Source organism: Motacilla alba, chromosome 5 (assembly GCF_015832195.1).
Source record: "Motacilla alba alba isolate MOTALB_02 chromosome 5, Motacilla_alba_V1.0_pri, whole genome shotgun sequence".
NCBI lineage: Eukaryota > Metazoa > Chordata > Aves > Passeriformes > Motacillidae > Motacilla > Motacilla alba.
Genome location: NC_052020.1, coordinates 12,219,584 through 12,233,754, shown reverse-complemented (window position 1 = coordinate 12,233,754; position 14,171 = coordinate 12,219,584). Strand labels below are relative to the sequence as shown.

At 37.7% G+C, this 14,171-nt stretch overlaps 1 protein-coding gene across 9 annotated transcripts in view; it reads right to left on the bottom strand.

Moving 5' to 3' along the window:
- INSC (INSC spindle orientation adaptor protein) overlaps positions 1-14,171 on the bottom strand; it is a 131,363-nt gene that overhangs the window by 15,096 nt on the left and 102,096 nt on the right. For all 9 annotated transcript variants that reach the window (XM_038138968.1, XM_038138969.1, XM_038138964.1 and 6 more), the window contains 2 exons: positions 5,398-5,569; positions 3,064-3,242 (listed from right to left, as the gene is read on the bottom strand). In XM_038138968.1, coding sequence (XP_037994896.1) covers positions 3,064-3,242; positions 5,398-5,569 — 351 coding nt within the window. The remainder of the gene's footprint in view (positions 1-3,063; positions 3,243-5,397; positions 5,570-14,171) is intronic.

Genomic DNA, 14,171 nt, shown 5'->3' with positions numbered 1-14,171 from the left:
GGAAAACAGTGCTTTATGACTGTTCTTATACAATGTATTTTGCTACAAAACTAAGGAATCTCAGTGTAATGTTGCTGGCTATAGAAAAAGTCACATGCCTTTGTAAAATGGGCAATGATAATCCTGCTTATCAGTAAATCCAGCTCTCAGTGCTAGATTTCTTTCCTTACCTAATCTAACACTGCCTGTGAAATGAAAGAAAAGGAGGCTGGTTTTTAGATAGCAAAGACAGGAAAGGGTTTTTTTAGCTTAGGTTTTTTTAAAGGTTTTTTATCATCTGGACAAAAAAAAATTTCCAGAAGTCAAAAGGCAGAACAATTTTAAAGGTGCTTGAGCAGTAAAATATTTTTTACAAGCCAGTACACAATCTATATCCAAATCCTGGGCAGAATGGTATTTATTTGTACCATCACAGAGGGTGATAATTAATAATAATTCTATGTCCCGTATAGAAGGACATAGTGAGAATTTAAGATAAATGATGAGATAAAATGGCTCGAAGGAAAACAAATTTCAATGTTCTTTCCTAGCATTTCAGCTGTCTTCCTCCCAGGTTTGGCTTACAGTAAAGCATACTTCAGTTTAGCAGAATAGAATTTTCTAAAATCAGCATTAATGCTAAAGTAGAAAATTAGAAATATTAGGTAGTTTTCTATAAGTATTTGTGCTATTTAAATTAAATATTTGTATGGAAAACAGAGCATTTAAGTTTGAGGGGTCTTTTATACAATTTTCTAATATTCAGACCACATTTTGTATCAGCTATGACACTTCTTATTTTGTTTAATCGTTTCAACACTTAGTATATCTCAGTTCCAAATCATCTTTTTCACTGACCAGGATGACTTGATCATTCAGAATGGACATCAGTGCATGAAAATATATTTCACATTGGTTCCATAATCAAAAAAAAAATCTTGAATCAAAAAATTTTCAAACCTACTCATCTTTAATGTACATCTCCCTAGGCAAATGTCTACTGCCTGGGTCATAATATTATATACACTGGGAAAAGGTTCTGACTATATTACTATCCTAAAAGGATTTCCTGTCAAAAGCCAAAATCGCAATTTATGATACCATTATAAAATATGGTATTGTACTGCTGTTTTTCTTTTCGGCTGAATGTATTTTCCTCATTGCAATGATAGACACAGAGCAAATTAAAAGGCAAAATATTCCATGAGACTGCTGTAATTGGCAGACACCATCCCCACCCCCAAATACAAGACTGAAGCAAGGGGAGCAATTCAGTCAAACAAGTTCAGGAACTTGAAGGAAGACTTCTCTCAAGGCTTTGGCATTACCAAAACTGCTTGACTGGCAACTCTTAAGATGAGCAGCACTCAGATTCCACCTGGACATTCAGTGCTCAGTAAAAACCCCAAGGTAGGATTTTCTAGTTCCCATTGCTGCAGGAGCCAAGGAGTCAGCTCAGAAGCTTCCTGCAGCACACCACAGGGAGCATCACCCTTTCTGCCCTAGTTTCTTGTTCTGAGAAGGAAGGTGAGGTGTTCTGGAGGATGAGATCTCAGTTCTTGGAAGGAAGCCATTCAGTTTGCTGTTCATCTAGCTAGTGAGATGAACTTGCAGCTTGCAAGCTGCAAAAGGCCTGGAACTAGCCTGTCACCTAAAAAAGTCATACATATTTCTTTCAAGATCTACCTTCATCAAAAAAAGAAGGGGCTTGCTGTGCTACCCACAGAGCAAACTGCAAACTCACAGCTGACAGCAGAATTCAGATGAGGACATAAAGAAATAAAGAAATCAAAAATTTTCTATGAGAGCATACAGGAGGAATAAGAAAAAAAGACTGTGAAGGATTGTACATATGTAATAGTACACAACAATGTCAACATCACAACTGATACCTCTGACTTTGCCCAAAGAGCATTACAGTAATTATTGCTTAATTCTATCTTTTTATACACAGACCTAAGCTGGAAAACTACTAAGTGCTATTAATAGAAGCTAAAGCAGCCCTAGTAATCCCTCCAGAACACCAATAAGCAATTTCCAGGGTCCACTGTCCCTTAATTTCCAAGGCCTGGCTGCTGGTTAAGGATGAGCAAAGCCTTCTGTGGCAGTGCAGATCGTAAATCTACCCTAAGTCATCTTTTGTAATCTAAATCTACCAAAAGTCATCTTTTTGGCTACTTCAGAGCTGTGAAAGGGAAGGTTGTGAGGCCTGAATAGTGGACTTTTAATTACTGTCACAAGGTCTCATGAACAGAAGTAGGTTAAGTTTCCTGAGTACCAGCCTCCATCCCTCAGTAGCCTGAACCCTCAGGCCTCACACACATCACTGCTGAGGCAAAATTAATCACTGAGATGCCAAATAAGCAGTGCCTCTGCACCACCCATTACACAGGAGTGCCTGAGAGGAGCAAAAGAATTTCCCCTGATTTCATTTCTGCATTAGCATAGACCTTTAGTATTCAGTGTCCCTTTACTAAAAAAAAAAAAAAAATTAAAATACTGGTGAGAAGGAAAGATAAAGGCAAAAGCACATTATCAGTATTTGCCAATACAAATTTGCAAACCATCTACCAGGCAGACAGGACTTGGTCCAAAGCCCACCGACGTCAATGGGCTGGGGATCAGGTCCTTATTCAGCTTTTGGAGCTAATTCCTCTTTGAACTGACAACTTTTTATTTAGGCTCCATACGTATCTTTACCTCAAAGCTCTGTCAAGTTTTGAATCCCTCCAAAGACAGAGATCACATAACCTCTCTGGGTCTCTGTATCACTATTTGGCCTAATTCATGATGAAAAACAATTAACAATAAATTCTACTATCTTGTCTTAGATAAATGGAACTGCAACTTCTTTTTTTTTTTTTTTTACTTTTTGAAAATCACATTAAAGCTGTCACATTTTGTAATGCTCATTTTAAAAAATTTAAAAAATAAAAAAAACAACCAAAACAAAAGAAGGAACTGAAGCAGATAAAGAAAGAGGCGGTATAACGAAAAGAACCAAGAAAGGATTTGCTGTATCAAAACAGACACAGTGCTGAAATCTTTTGGCTTTTCCACAAATGTGACAGAGAAATTGCTCACCTGATCCCGGGAATACGGAGTATCCACTATGCGTTTGTCTGAGCACGCTGCTAGCAGGATCTTCATTGCATTTAACTGGAGCAATATTTCACAAGCCATGGTATCAAAGAAAGTGATATTGGCAAGAGCTGCTGAAGCCAGCAGGAAAACTTCACCTGATGAGGCTTCTTGGCACAGTTCTAGGAATGCAGAAAATAAGCTGAATAAAAGTCATTCCTTCAATGCAGCGTTTAAAGGCAACATTTAAGCACCTGCAGCTTGCAATAGTGATCTTGTTAGCCAATATCAAGCTCATAAACATGGAGACAAAAAAAGGAAACAAAAAGTATAAACTTAATTTTGTCAGTTATGTAACATCATGGAGGGGTTTAGGGTGGAAAAGACTTCTAAGATCATCAGCTCCAACCAAACCTATCACTGCCAAGTCCACCACTAAACCATGGGCCCAAGTGCCACATCCACACAGCTTTTAAATACCTCCAGGGATGGCTACTCAACCACTTCCCTGGGCAGAGTTTTCCAGCATTTAACAACTCTCTCCATGAAGTAATTTTTTCCTAATATCCAATCTGAAATTCCCCTGGCACAACTTGAGGCCATTTACTCTTGTTCTATCACCTCTTACTTGGAAAAGACCAACACCCACCTCACTACAACCTCTGATGAATGATATGCTCTACCTAGTATACCATTCTACTGGGACTATTTCACTGCATGTTGTTCAAAATGAAGCTTGATATAACTAAATAAAATGAAATACAGGAGGCAGAAAGCTAAAAGTAAATGATCCATATGAGAATAATTCCATCCTCTTCCTTAGAACAAAGTACATGTTGCTTATCTCTAAATCTAATTCTCTGTAGTTGAAAATTATCCTGTGTATTATTTTTCAACTTCAATAAGAAGTGCTGAAGAGACAGCTACCTTTTAATCCCTTGTACATATGTACTTTAACTAAGATGTGAATCACCTGGTAATAGGATTTCTGCATGGTTTAAAAATTAAACATATTACAGTAATTCAATTACTGAGTTATAAATATTACAAGCAAAGTGGTGTGTGATTACCCAAACGGCTCTTGCAAAGTTATACATGTTCTATTTTTAACACTTACATTTCTTGGGCAGAATATGTACAGCTAAAATTCCTGTGGAACTTAAAGAGCGGCAACTGAGGAACGATCCAGCAGCTAATACATTCTGGACAAGCTGTTCAGATTGGCCCTTGACTGCAGCTCACTAAAATAACCCAGAAAATCATCTGAAACAAACCAGGTCAGATGCTGCTAGCAACAACAGAACCAAGCCCAGCACAGGTTAATTCCACCCACTGGATTCCAAGCAGTGTCAGGGCACAAGCTTCTCCATTTGTTGCTGGACATTAGGAATAAATTGTTCCCTTGATTCCTGCATCTAGTTCTGTTTGGGCCTATTGAAGAATGCCTGAATACAGCTCAGATAATTCCCAGCCACAGCAGAATCCTCAAGCACTCATACTACTCTTTATTTCTTCTTTAAAAAGCCAACAAACAAAAAAAACCCAACTGTATTCAAATTGAAGCTCTCCAGTTTAAGTGTAACCACTGGGTTCACTAGAAAAAATTCTAAATGCACTGATCTATTCTACATGAGAAACAAACTAGAAAACCCAAACAGTACATTCTGACTTGGAGCTCTGGGAAACAGAATTTCTAGACTAGGGAGAGGAAAATGCTTGAATGAAAGCTTCTGGTATTTGAGAGGGAGGGAGCACACTGCCAGAAATAAGATATTCCTCTCTTTAGAAAGAAATGAGAAATGTCATCTTGTTTTTCTAAAGTATCCTCACTGACCCAGGTAAAGGAAAGTCTTGCTGCTACCTTTGTCTCACTTTACCATGGATCAGGGGCCTAGACAAGAAAGACAGATCTTTCATTTTCTTGTAAGAATACCCACAGATTATATGACGTTCTGCTTTTCCTCTGAATTATCATACAAATGCAGATGTAGTGCTTGAGTCCTAAAAAGTTTGGAAAATACAACAGGCATAAAGATTATCAGCTCTCAATATTCCTCTTTTACAGACAAAAATCAGACAAGAGGATGCTTTGCTGAGTCCTCCCTGGAGGCTCTTAAGATAGACTTTCACACAGACATTATTTTTACAAATATTAATAAATTCTATTCACATGGGGCCTGGAGTAAAAAAATATTATGTAATTGCAGAATTCTCTGGTTCAGAATTTAAAATTATTATTTTATCTGTTAAGGGAAGGATGGTAAACATTATTTAGGGAATATTTCTAATGAAAGAATGTCATTTTAACTGGACTCAAAAGTCCCGTAGAAAACTTACTGACAAGTGCTGTCACAATTTCTTCCATATTTTCCAGAAAGCTGCTGAGATGCTGAGTGAACGTGAGATGTGGAGATGTGATCTGGGCAATTACTGCTGCTGCTTCTGCATGGGTGGCTTCAGAATGGCTGGTATCAGTGAGGATGTCAGCCAGGCACAGTATCCCATCCACCTATGGAGAAACAATAGGTAGGAGTTAGAAATACTATAGGAAGCATTTTTGCAACCAAAGATGGTTTTCCATTTGTCTTTTTTTGGCAGTGACTAAACTACTCAATTTATTTTCAAAAATAACTTAAAGTTGGTGGCCTTTGTGTCACAGGAAGTTTCAGTTTAGCAAATACAAATGAGTTCAGCATATGAGTTTGTTGTCCTGCCAAAAGTCTTGCAGTTCCTTCTCCCTTAATGTTTCTGTGAAATCAATTTTGGTCCAACAAAGTCTTCTCTGACAGATGTCTAAAGTTAAATATAAATCCAAACTTAAGCTCTGATAAGTAAATGCTATTATGCCTCATTTGAGCTCTACTACAAGACTCAAACCTCAGTGTGCACTAAGGTCTAAACAGACAAATTTTTTTTTGCCACTTTTCCCTAAAATTGTCCCAAAGCCAACATAGAATCAAAAAGAATACTATTAAGATGACCCTGGCCAAGCTGCTCCTGATGAGCTTGCAGAGCATTTATATGAAAGCCAGGTCCATACATCCCTTGCATACTTCAAAGGGAAACAGAATAATGAGAACTGACTTGAGTTTATGCTTTTGGAGTGCTTGAAGTGTTCTTACGCAGTTCAGGCAGACAGATCATATACACACATATTGGTTTAAATTACAGGAGACCCACTGGCACAACAAAAGACAGCAACAGGGCACGTCCATTGGAGTCATTGTGAGCACCAAAACACAGCAAGGGAGTGTTCTCTGTGCACAGGGGCATAATCTGTGAATTTTAAAATTAACAGCAATGTGTTTCTCCCCATTTAACGTAGCCCTGACTAACTCATCACATGGACAAGCAAATAGTCAGACCATAGGATCATTTAGGATGTGAAAGGCCCCCAAGATCACTGAGTCCAGCCTATGACTGACCACCTTGTCAAGCAGACAGGGCACTCAGTGCTGTTCAGTCATGGTGGCTGCACCACCTCCCTTGGGCTGTACATTGCAAAGCTCGACAAACCCTTTTCACGTAGGAATTTTCCTGATGTCCAGCCTGAACTTTCCCTGGTGCAGCTTGAGGCCATTTCCCCTTGTCCTGTCACTGGCTGCCTGGGTGAAGAGGCTGAGCCCCACCTCGCTCCACCCTCCTTTCACTGAGTTGCAGAGTGATAAAATCCCTCCCCTGAGCCTCCTTCTCTCAAGGCTAAACACCCCCAGCTCTGGACACTTTAGAGATACAAGGAGTTAAGCAGGCTTAGTACTGAAATAGACTTCAACACTCAAACAAAACAAAACCCCACATTTGTGTTTCACACCCACTCTTAGCTCTGTTGCTCAGACTGCATTCTCTGTCAACTCAAAGCTTCCTCACAACATCCATGTTAAGTCCTACCCATTATCTTCAAAAAGGGTATTTAGCAAATCTCTTATTCTCATTTTTGTTATTTATTAATACAGAATGTTGAGTTATCTTAATTACTTATCCTGCAATGGGCATGAATTAAATTATTTGAGAAGTACTGAGAGTTACTGTATTTTATGAGAAAAGCTCTCAGGTAGATAGGAGTAAAAATTACCCTCTGTAAGATTATTCACTGGAAAGGAGTTTTTAATAAGAAATAGACTATATCATTGAAACTCTAATAACACAGATAAATAGAAATTATATGTCTATTTTCCCCCCAGATCACAAATGGTATTTATTGTAGAAGCTCTAGCACGGGCAAAAAGAGAAAGAATAAATTTTCAATGTTGAACTTTTTCTTGACAAGCTTTCAACATTAATCTACCTACAGAAAAATATTTCCTCCTAGTTATGGCAAAATTCTACAGCTTGAAACAGCAGTCACATAATTCACTAGGCTTCAAGGTATATTAATAGATCTCAGTGTCAAGAATTAATCTATGTCCTCACAAGATGATTTAGTACCCAAAGTGTGCTAGACAATATCATATGCAAAACCCCACAATTTTGTCACCTTGAAATCTCCCCAGATCACACCTTGTCTGGGGTCCAAAGGATGTTAATAACAACAGGCAGTATAGAAAGTTAAACATATTCCAAGACATTCAAAAAATACTTCACAAGAAAGTTCTTGTAAGATCTGCTTCAGTCTTCAGCTCTAAATTTACTGGTTAAAATTCACTTGGCCTACTTATATTCAATGACCTTGGCAAATGACTTCGGAGTACTTTGATGCTGTTTGAGAACAGGTAATGGCTCATGAAAGATAGGTACAAGTACATGGTTAGATTTTTCTATCACCAGTAATTGTGTAAATCTACATTAATGATAGAAGCTTCTACTGCTGTACTCAAATTTTAAATCACATCTTTGATTTCATTATTTGCTAAGTGATAGTTTTTTGGAAATTGGGAGTTGCTGAATTTTGAATTTAAAAAAGCAGATACGATTTTATTCAACACAGAGATAAATTACATATTTTGGGTCTATGAAAGCTAGCACTAGTTATTCTCCTACCTTTTCAGAAACACGCAAAATACTAACAAATTTAGCCTAAAATTTGCTCCATACACTTTTCCCTCCTATCTTAAATATAGAAAATAAAATAATTCTACTTCAGCAGGCAACCCCATATATAAGTGTCTAGCAATAAATTTTAAAATGACAGGGGAACAATCTAATAAAAGCACTTTAACATCCAAAAAGAAATTGCTGCTCAAAGCATTTTTATAATTAGGTTTCACACTGAAAGGAACTTTGGATGGCTGCCCTGTTTTCTGTTTAATTTTGGTGAAGTAATCAGCTAAATGTCAAATCTGTTCATCACCTTGGCAATACAAAAGAACCGGTTAGCCAGATAATGCAAACAAATGAATTCCATGAATGCAACAAGATGCTGTGAAGCCCCTGCATTTGAGGAATGGCGTTCAGTAAATGCTTGATCACTAATATTTCAGTATTGATAACTGGAAACATGCCAGGAACTTACATCCTTATGAACATAGCCCTGTTGTAGAAACTTAATCCAAGTGACAAAATAAATGTGTGACCATGTTACTGCATAGATCAAGTCTTCTGAAAGGAAATTTCTTTTCTTCTACAACAGGAATGAATGAGTTCTGGGGCAACAGTCTTCTTTCTTCAGTATACCTGTCCTTCCCCCTAAAAATATTAAATAAAACTGGGCATTTGTTAAAGATACCAACACAGAACTTGGGGTGAATTGCATTAATGATTTAATGATTTGAAATATTACACACAACAGCAATCTTAACTCTCTGCTTCCCACAAGGGGGTTTAAGGCAGTTTTTCCATGCCACTCTGGGAACCAAGACCCCTTGCCTTCCTTTTAGTAATGTCTATGTTCATTTGTATAAAATGCTGCTGAAGGCCTTTTCTCATAGCATGACTTTCCCTACCATTCCTGTTTGCTCACTTAACATTCAGATGATCCCTACATATTGGTAAAACTTTGGTCAAAACAGTTTTTTTGCCTTCTCTAAATTGATCTCCAGAGTGATTTAGTGAGACTGGAAAGTCTTATCAGCTGATTTCCCACTGTCAAATCCATGGACAACTTTATCAGCCTAAATCTGGGTGCTTCTCTAAGAACAACCAGAACATTTCAAAGCAGTTTTACAGAAGAATATAACGGAGATTTTGAGATAGGACAGCAAATGTAGAAACAATATCACAAAAGGGATTGCCCCTTAAACAATCTCAACTTCCCCAGAAGAGAATTTCAAAAGCAGAGGCTGCTTGACCCAACAGTCAAGAACTGATAGATCAGAGTTGTGTGTCTTCTCTCCTTTCACCCATGCTGTGTAATAACACCTCCTATCTGAAGCTAGGACAGGTTAACTGTGTAGGTGAAAACATGAACATATAGAAATATATAAATATGGATAAAAACCCAAACACATCAAAATTTAGAGGATGAGGAAGAGCGTAACTGAGAAAGAAGGCAGGGAGGGAGGATTATCATATTCATCCAGCAAAATCCATCTACTATTGTTTTTGATGACTTATTACTGAATAATGGAATTGAATGAGATGATATAGTAACAAAGTGATGCCATTAAAACATCCCCAAATATAATCCCAAATAATCCAAACTACTTCAACAATTCCATGGCACCAGTATTGACCAGTGAACAAAACTGCAATGATTTTTATAAAAAATGCCATACATCAGTGGCCATGGCACCTAATTTAAAAGCCCTGTTGTGTACACCATGGAAGTGAGTGGGGCTGAATAGAGGTTGACCAGTTCCCAACTCTGTAGCTTTGAAACTTCTGTCAATAACTTTAGCTTTGTATCTAAACTGGAAGTGAGTTGTGTTTTGGTTTGCACAACTTCCCTTTAAAACTCCCCTCCTTCAGAAGTGGCCAAGCTGATGAAGAGGTATTTGTTCTTTCTGACGTTTATCCACCAAGGAGAAGAGTAAATTTGATCTAGGAATATTGGGATGTGCATAAGAGAAAAGACATTTGGCTGTATCAGCTTGAAGGATGCCTTAAATGTGGCAATGCCTGAGTAGCAACTTTACATCAATGTTGCAGGGAGAAACAAACTGCAGAGCAAGATCAAATAAGAAGCTCCTTACTCTGGACTGTCTAGGAGTCAAAAGAGAAATTCGGTGCAAACCCTTTCTTCCTATGAAACCAAGAGGAAGCAGCCCTGCACCTCAAAATTCACATTCCTCAGCACTCAGAGATACTCTAAGTTTGTTGCAGATAAGAAGTACAAGTGGTTGTCAAAGAGCTAGAGAATAATGCATTTTACAGAAAGAATGGACAAAATCAGAAAGGCCGATATCCAAGACAAGACTTCTCTCTTGTCTTTGCTTCAAGGATAAGAGAATAGCTGGCTTTGAACTCCCTCAATATTGAGAACTGATATGAAGGGTAAAGCAGTCTTTTAAAGTTTTTTTATGGTTGATAAAAGAAACCAGGCACTGTACTGCTATTAGCCTAGCAATATTCACACATCCCCACTCCCATAAATCACAGCTTACATTGCTTCAAACTACTCCCCACAAACATAAGTGAAATACCCAAGGATAAACTCAGCTTTCCTGATCTACTCCTCCAATGTGAAATCCCTCCATTTCTACAGGATAACCCCTGAGTGGCTACCAAGGGCTACAAAGGAGAAGAGCATGCAAAGGAATTCCCTTGCAGTTATGCAGAAGTCACTGTAGTGCAGGTAGGTGTTCACAGCATTGGGTTACATTGATAAAACACAGGTTTGATTGATAAAACACATTGATAGAACCAGTGGTCACAAATGAGCATGGTGGCTTAGGGGAGAAAGAAAAGATATTTGCAATTACCCTTGTACTCAACATTTGTTACATTTTCTTTCACTTATTCTGTCAAACAATCCCAATAATGACTATGTTACCTGTAGAATCAGAACGCTGTAAGAATAAGGAAGAACTATTCATGCTCACATATGATAAAGATTAAATTCTCGAAGTTATGTGACACATGACACCAAATGTTTCTAAGGTTCTTGTGCCCTACATTTTTGAGGACTGGATACACCAGCTTGTTTTTAAGCTGAAAGAATCTATTCCTGTTTGTAGGGTTTTCTTGGTATCTGCATTACAAATTCCAGAAAGTACATGCTTGTTTCTTTTAAATAATGGATAAGGTTTTATACATTATATTTTGGGGTCTGAAATCCATTAAAATGAAGCCACACAGTCCCAATAAAGGACTTGTCAACAAGATGAGAGGAACTGTCAAGTGATATACAAGAATGCTGAACAAGATACTGGGACGTGAAGTCTGAATTAAGGAAAGACCATACATTAGTCATTTTCACATAGCCCTCATTTTTATTTACCCTGGGGGTCATAGTCTGAAAAAAGGAAAAACACCCACCACAACTACTCCTGTAAACAAACAGGGGCTCTGGGTTATGTGTAGCAGGACACTCTAGAAAATGAGATGTGCCCCCTGAAAAAAATATGCTCCAGTCATCTACTTTTAAATAAATAATGTCACAGACACTTCATGGTGTGAGGGTAAATTCTCCAACACCTGGTGCCTGGCATTTAAAAACAAGAACACTCTTTCAACATGTTTGATTACTTTGTATCATTTAGGTTTTGGTGTGACACCACGGTTTTTATTTTCTAGTGTCTCTTAGTGTAGCTTTTCATGAGGAAAAAAAAAAATTCTCTTGCACATTGCATTTTTGGAGGACCCTCATTTTATTACGATAATGAGAAAGGGTCTCTATCCAAAAAGAGCAGCATGGAGGTCACAGCCACTCATTATCATCTAATCTAACTCTTCTAACTCTTTCCTCTCTCAGGAAAAGTATCTGATAATCTTCCTGCTAGAATTCTTGATTTGTTCATGTCAAAAATGTGAAACTTTAATTATGCTGCAGATTTAATAACAATGTTAATATCCCCTGGTTTTATTTTTACTATGATTCCACATACAATTTCTCTCATTTAATTAAAATTCTTGACCAGGTATATAGCATGGTCAAGACCATGACTTTCACACAAATACAACCCTACTCTATGCTCACATTATGACAATGGAAACATCACAGCAGAAAGAAGAGTTACATTAGTGTCCTAGTTTAGGGCAAATTTGGGAGAAAATCTACAAAAGGAGGCCCCTTCAGAAAGCAAACCCACACAGCCCCTCCCCTCCAACCGGTTCGGGAAGGATTCCTCGGAGAGAAGTGGAAAGAACCTGTTTATTTAACAGGCACAGCACCCCCAGCACACAGAATGAACAATACTGGATGATAACACTCCTTCACCACTCTGAAAAGGATGACAAGTTCAGAAAGTCTCTCTTGGGGGGTGGTTGCTCTGTTGTCAGTCCCTCCGGCGCTGGAGATGGCTGCTGCAAGCCACGAGGTGCAAGCTCTCGGTGTTTCCAGGTCCCAGTCTAGAGCAGGTTCAAGTAGTTCCAAAAAGGGGAGGGAAAAAAAGGAAAAAAAAAAAGAAAAAAAGGAAAAAAAACAATCCAGGGAAAAAAAAAATTGGACTGCTTAGCTAAACTAGCTAATGAGCAGAAGCAAAAGCAAAAGCAAGAGCGAAGCAGGAGCAAGCAGAAGCCAGAGCAAGAGCAAAGCAAAAAGCCCAGCAAAAAGCAAAAGCCGCACTATGTACTTCCTGTCTCTGTGTCCCGCCAGCCGTGGGGGAGCGGGCTGATAACAAAACCCAAAACAAAACATTCACTCTTCAGAGCCAGGCTTGAAGGCACAGAACATAATATCCAGCATAAACAGAACACACAAACGGGGATACAAGCATCATAACGTCACCCTAGGACAATTAGAGAGGTAGAGGAAGTGAGCAATGAACATGCATAGGATGTTGTGTTTTTTTAAACTCTTATTTTAAATATGATATTTTTGCAAATTCTTTTAAGAAAAAGATCCTTCTGCAAACAATTTTCCTGCATTTCTCATTTCAATGGTGTCATTCAATTTAGCCTCAAAATATCAACTCTCTAAAAATGCAAGGCTTCTGCAGTATTTCAATCATATGTGCACTAATCAAATGCTCTATAATAGTAGAATATTTGTAGAATGTAATGTATTAAATATACACAGTAACTTGCTTAGAAAAATGTTTTTATGTCTAAATTCACATTTTATGTCTAAATTCACACCAAAATTGACTCAGTGCTTTACTCATAGTTCTCCTCCCAAAATTTCTGTTGCTATTAAGAACAGTGCTATGAGGCACCAGGCATTAATAGAATTGTTTGCTACATTCATTACTTCACAATGGCTGTTCAATTATTTTAATAAATTATTTTAAATAAATTAGCTCCAGAACCAACCTTGGATGTGCCAGATTTTTATTGGCAGAGACTTTTTACAAGCAAGTTATAGAGTTTTATGATACCCATTTATAATGAAAACACTCACAGTACTTTTGCTATAAAACTTTTAGTGAGCAACCCAATAAGAGTTCATTCTTCTTGTAATAACAACAGAGGAAATTGCTACCCTCATTTAAATAAAAAAATTCACAAAAAGTGAAAAAGGGGTAGTTTTCATCTGGTGAGAAATGATAGTACTTTATTGGCTACAGCAGACCCAAGTTATTTGGTCCTAAGATTCCTCTCCTGACAGTTTGGTAAATTTCCTTGGGTCTCCTGCAAACATTGATTTATATCCATGACTGCAGCGGCACTAAAATAATTTCAGAATTGCTTTAAGCCTAGGAAATTAAAGTTTAAGATCAGCTGTTCACATACAATCTTTATGAGAAGTCAGAGGTCTACTAGGAGTCATCAGGTAAAGTGATCTCAGATGTTTTTCTCTTCATTAGCACCTTCCAGTGCTGCTCTTTGGTCAAATACAGTTGCTGCATTGATTCTATATTAGAAGAAATAAGAACAATCCTAAGGCACTGAGAAAACTGAATATTTTTACAAGCTGAATTTTGATTTTTCTTCTACTCATTATTCTTTGTTGTCTTAACAGGTCTCAACATAAAGAACCCCTTATATGAAGAATAATAAACACATATATTTAAAGTTAAGCTAGTGTTTCAACTAGGAGGAACAAAATCACAAATTTTGTTACACTTGCAGTAGAGATTGTTCTTCCAACATAAGGAAATCCAAGGATAGGTACCATACAGCATTTTGATACAGGG